The sequence below is a fragment of the Chiloscyllium plagiosum genome, chromosome 23 (assembly GCF_004010195.1).
Source record: "Chiloscyllium plagiosum isolate BGI_BamShark_2017 chromosome 23, ASM401019v2, whole genome shotgun sequence".
Taxonomy (NCBI): domain Eukaryota; kingdom Metazoa; phylum Chordata; class Chondrichthyes; order Orectolobiformes; family Hemiscylliidae; genus Chiloscyllium; species Chiloscyllium plagiosum.
The window spans coordinates 2,875,443-2,880,493 of record NC_057732.1 but is presented as its reverse complement, the minus strand read 5'-3'; the positions used below and the strand labels follow the sequence as shown (position 1 = coordinate 2,880,493).

Genomic DNA, 5,051 nt, shown 5'->3' with positions numbered 1-5,051 from the left:
AGTACTACATCCTGACATCAACTGGGAATGGGCTTTGGTGCTTACAATCGACATTGGCTTCAAAGTTACGATTACCGATACCAGATCTCAGATCACGATGTTTTATTAATTGTTTTAACTTCCGCCAAACCCCAGAGAATTAGCCTTGTGTCGTCCAGTGACATTTCCACAACAGCACCATTCTCCACATGGAAGACTATTCAAAGTTTGGGATAAGATTTGTAGCTCAGGTGCTCGTTGTTGTGGTTCTGTTCGCCGAGCTGTGAATTTGTGTTGCAGATGTTTCGTCCCCTGTCTAGGTGACATCCTCAGTGCTTGGGAGCCTCCTGTGAAGCGCTTCTGTGGTGTTTCCTCCGGCATTTATAGTGGCCTGTCCCTGCCACTTCCGGTTGTCAGTTTCAGCTGTCCACTGTAGTGGCCGGTATATTGGGTCCAGGTCAATGTGTTTGTTGATGGAGTTGTGGATGAGTGACATTCTTCTAGGAATTCCCTGGCTGTTCTTTGTTTCGCTTGCCCTATAATGGTAGGGTTGTCCCAGTCAAATCCATGTTGCTTGTCGTCTGCGTGTGTGGCTACTAAGGATAGCTGGTCGTGGCGAGTTGGTGTTCATGGATGCGGATCGTTAGCTGTCTTCCTGTTTGTCCTATATAGTGTTTTGTGCAGTCCTTGCATGGGATTTTGTACACTACGTTAGTTTTGCTCATGCTGGGTATAGGGTCCTTCGTTCTGGTGAGTTGTTGGCTGAGAGTGGCTGTTGGTTTGTGTGCTGTGATAAGTCCTAGTGGTCGCAGTAGTCTGGCTGTCAGTTCAGAGATGTTCTTGATGTATGGTAGTGTGGCTAGTCCTTTGGGTTGCGGAATGTCCTCGTCCCGTTGTCTTACACTTAGGCATCAGTCCCAAGCAAGGACTGCACAATCTGAGCTCAAAAACTGCATTAATTTATGTAAAACTCTGTTATCTCACTTTTTAGACCTGATGTTTAGAATCAATCTAAACATCAGGTCATAGACAGAGAACACAGGGGGCTAACACCTTCAACATATTGTCTAGCTATCACCATTGTTAACAGCTAACCCGAGAATGCAACTTTTAAAAAAAGGGTTTTGTGATTTACACATGAAAGAAGTGAAACTATCACTGTATTCTAACAGATGAAAGGCTTAACAGACAATCAATTCTTCAATGTATAATTTCAGTTACATCACACTGCAAATTTTTGCTATAAATTCTGTGTTACGATCGAGCCCTCCACTATCACCTGATGAAGGAGCGTCGCTCCGAAAGCTAGTGTGCTTCCAATTAAACCTGTTGGACTGGTGTTGTGTGATTTTTAACCTTGTAATTCTCAGTTGTAATTTATCAGGTGTGATCACATCCTTCCTGACCAGAACTATATACAGTACTCCAGTGGTGATGCAATTAATATTTTATACAGTTCTCACATCAAAGGTTTACATGAATTGCAGATTTTCCCATGATGCAGGATGCCGTTCACTGTACCCACAATGCTTTGCATGCACCTCATGTCAACACTTCCAGTTTGCTGAATTGAAAGGTTCACAGCTGCTATATGAGTACAGATACTACTTCATTCTGGTGAGCACTCAATACCCTGGCAGCAGTTCTGATTTATTATTCTCAGGGAGACCTTTATGCCAGGTGTATTGGACCCACCATGGTAAGTAAAAGATTGGTTATTCACAGATGGCATGGTAAATGTCAGAATCCAGGGTAAAAACAAGGACTGCAGATGCTGGAAACCAGAGTCTAGATTAGAGTGGTGCTGGAAATGCACAGCAGGTCAGGCAGCATCTGAGGAGCAGGAAAATCGACGTTTTGGACAAAAGCCCTTCATCAGGAATAGAGGCCCTCTATTCCTGATGAAGGGCTTTTGCCTGAAACATCGAATTTCCTGCTCCTCAGATACTGCCTAACCTGCTGTGCTTTTCCAGCACCACTCTAATCTCGACAAATGTCAGAATCCATCCACCCATGCAAAGAAGTTCAATAAAAGCCATGCAGCATTCACCATCAAGGGTCTCAATCAATACTTCTTGCCTAGACGGCAAGGATGAGCACACCAGTACTCAAATGAAGAGGTCTCATGATTGTAGTCATGTATTGCATAATACATGTCCTGGTTAACAGGAAGGAACAGACATTCCAACATTCATTAGACAAGAACATTAGGTGCAGCAGCATGAGGACAAGGAAAAGGAGGACAAAGTGGAAGAGGCGAATGTGGAGAAAGTGAAAGTGGACAGAAGGCTACTGTACACGTTATGTCCATGGGTTGCCATTTATTAGTATCCTCTGGCAGTGGCTACCATAGTGGCAGCAATCTGAGGTGCTGAGTGGCAACAACAGGGGCACTGGCAGAAGTGGAATGGCAAGTGTAAACCTCGTCCACTGTGGTCTTCCATCATTGAATCATTCACAGCTCACTTTGAAAATACCCTCAGCACCTCCAGCATGTATAGTATCTCTGCATAGCACACCCCCCATTAAGAGATACATGCTGCCTTTGAATAGTTTAAATATCACTTGGATAATTGGAGTGGGAAGCCCTACTAATATTTCTAACTTCAACAGCAGAGATCCATCACATCAGTGCACAAGACAAGGCTGTAGCATTCACGTCCATCTTCAGTCATAAATGTTGACTGGATGATTATTCTTAGCGTCCTACTGAGGTCCCCAACAGCACAGATGCCAGTCTTCTGCCCATTCAATTCACTCCATGCAATAGCAAGAAATGGGAGAAGGCATAAAATTGCAAAGCTGTGGGACCTGACAACATTCTAACAACAGAACTGAAGGCTTGTGTCTTGTTAACAAAAAGCAAGACAATTCCAATCCAGTCAGTTACCGTCTTTTCAGTCAACGTTTGATCATCAGCAAATTGGAATCATTGATGGTGCTATCAAGTGGCACATAACCTGTTCACTAATGTTTAAATTCAGGTTTCCATAGGACCACTTAGATGTGTTTTGTTTAAAACTACGTGCTTTGACCAACTGCATCACTCCTGTAAAATCTGTGTTACACCTGCTTAAACAACTAGCAAATTTAGGGTCTGGGCCACTTTCTTGAAATGTTTTGAGGGGGACTGGCCTGGTCCATAACAGTTGTCACTAGCATCTTGATACCAATGCCTCCTTTGCTGATAACACCTCGTAAAATATCTACTGAAAAGTGTTGCAAGCATTTGGTTGGATATCCAAAGATTGTGACATGGGGTGTCCTTTGGTTCAGAAGGTCTGCATTCAAGTCACACCTCAAGGTTTGATGGTCATGGGTTGTGTCTCAACATTACATATCAGCCTGATTAAAACAAAATACAACTGGTTGGATATATCGGGAAGTTTTCTTCACACAGGGTGGCATGGTGGCTAGCACTGCTGCCTCACAGGACCTAGGTTTGATTCCAGACTTGGGTGACTGTGTGGAGTTTGCGCATTCTCCCCATATCTATGTGGGTTTCGTCTGGGTACTCTGGTTTCCTCCCACAATACAAAGATTTGCAGGTTAGATGAATTGGCTATGCTAAATTGTCCATACTGTTCAGGGATATGTAGGTTAGGTGCATTAGTCAGGGATAAGTGTAGAGGAATGGGCCTGGGTGGGTTACTGTTTGGAGAGTCAGTGTGGACTCATTGGGCCAAAATGGCCTGTTTCCACAGTGTAGGGATTTGATTATATTCATAACATCTCACTTTCAATACTAGGCACTGCTTGCCCAGCATGTTGATCATCACAGTATTTGAATGTTGCATGCCTTTTCAATGAGTTGACTGGAAGAAACTGTTTTGTAAAAAAAGTTTGAAGAATACTAGTACATGTGAGGTACATAAGGACTCATACTAGTCCTTCTCATCTTCTTTAATGACAACATGGAGAGGCCAATGTGTTCATTTCCAACTTTTTTTTAAAAAAAAGGACTCTCCTGTCTGGGAGCTTTAAAGTGCTTTGCAAAAGAAGTAAATCTAAGAAAAAAAACTTTTCACATACAAGTAGTTTGTTCTGGAATTCACTGTCTGGAAGTATGCTTCAGGTTCAATTGAGGCAATGACTGAGGACATGATTAAAATCGAAAGAACGTGCAGTGTTATGGGAAAGGGCAGGAGATAAGTCATGATGCTCAGTGAGCCAGTGCAAACATGATGAGCTGAATGGTCTCCATCTGAGACACAACTATTCTATAATTTCTGTGATTCTCTGATCCGGTGACCCTAGTTCACATAGACTTTTGAAAACGCAACCCCAAATCCACCTCTGACCGCTGCCCCAGCTTCGACTTGCCCCGATCTAGGCTGACCCTTCACCTCTATCTGCGCCGAACTCATGGGAGATTTTATTGCAAACAGCAATGTTGTCGAGGTGCACCAGAGCCTGGCTCCCACTCCCCCGTGAACTATTGTTGGATGAGACCTATTGCTGCAGGTTATTGTTATTAATCATGTCAGATGTCTCTCTGGTACCTGCAGTGAATGATGCACAGTCATTATTTCACAGGACTCAGGTGGAGAACTTTGTTCACTGACTTTCGGCGAGGTACTGCAGCCGCGGAGCTGTCGGTCTCCATGGTAACCGCTGCCCAACATGGCGCCGGGGGTGAGAGGTGAGAGGTGAGGGTTCCCGGCAGCCCCTGCTCCCAGCCCTTGGCGCTCCCGCGCGTGTGTCTGTCGGAGAGAGAGTCCGTCCCGGAGCAACCGCCATTCTGTGTGTGAGCCGCACCGTCAGCCCGCTCCGCTCTCTCGGACCGACCGACCGACAGACAGAGACAGCACCGAGCAGTAGCGGCATGGTGAGAGCATCCGGTACACAGCCCGTGGCCTCCACGGCGGCTCGGAGTGCCAGCGGCCTGGTCCATCAGGCTGCACCGGGTCTAGAGTTAACCTCCTGGCCGGCATATCGCTGACCCCCCTCCAGGCGGTTACTGATCTCTACCCGCCTCCCCATCCCGCGCTAATCTGTTTCTCTTCTCACTTTCCGGGAAGTCGGGAGGTGGGGGAATGATTGTGCCGCCCCCCCCTCCCAGTCCCCTCTTC

General features: G+C 45.7%; 1 protein-coding gene across 1 annotated transcript in view; it reads left to right on the top strand.

Annotated features, from left to right (window-relative positions):
- Positions 1-4,638: 4,638 nt before the first annotated feature.
- snrpf (small nuclear ribonucleoprotein polypeptide F) overlaps positions 4,639-5,051 on the top strand; it is an 18,492-nt gene continuing 18,079 nt past the window's right edge. Inside the window, exon 1 of the mRNA XM_043713304.1 lies at positions 4,639-4,807. Within this exon, the coding sequence (XP_043569239.1) occupies positions 4,805-4,807 (3 nt within the window). The 5' untranslated portion in view covers positions 4,639-4,804. The remainder of the gene's footprint in view (positions 4,808-5,051) is intronic.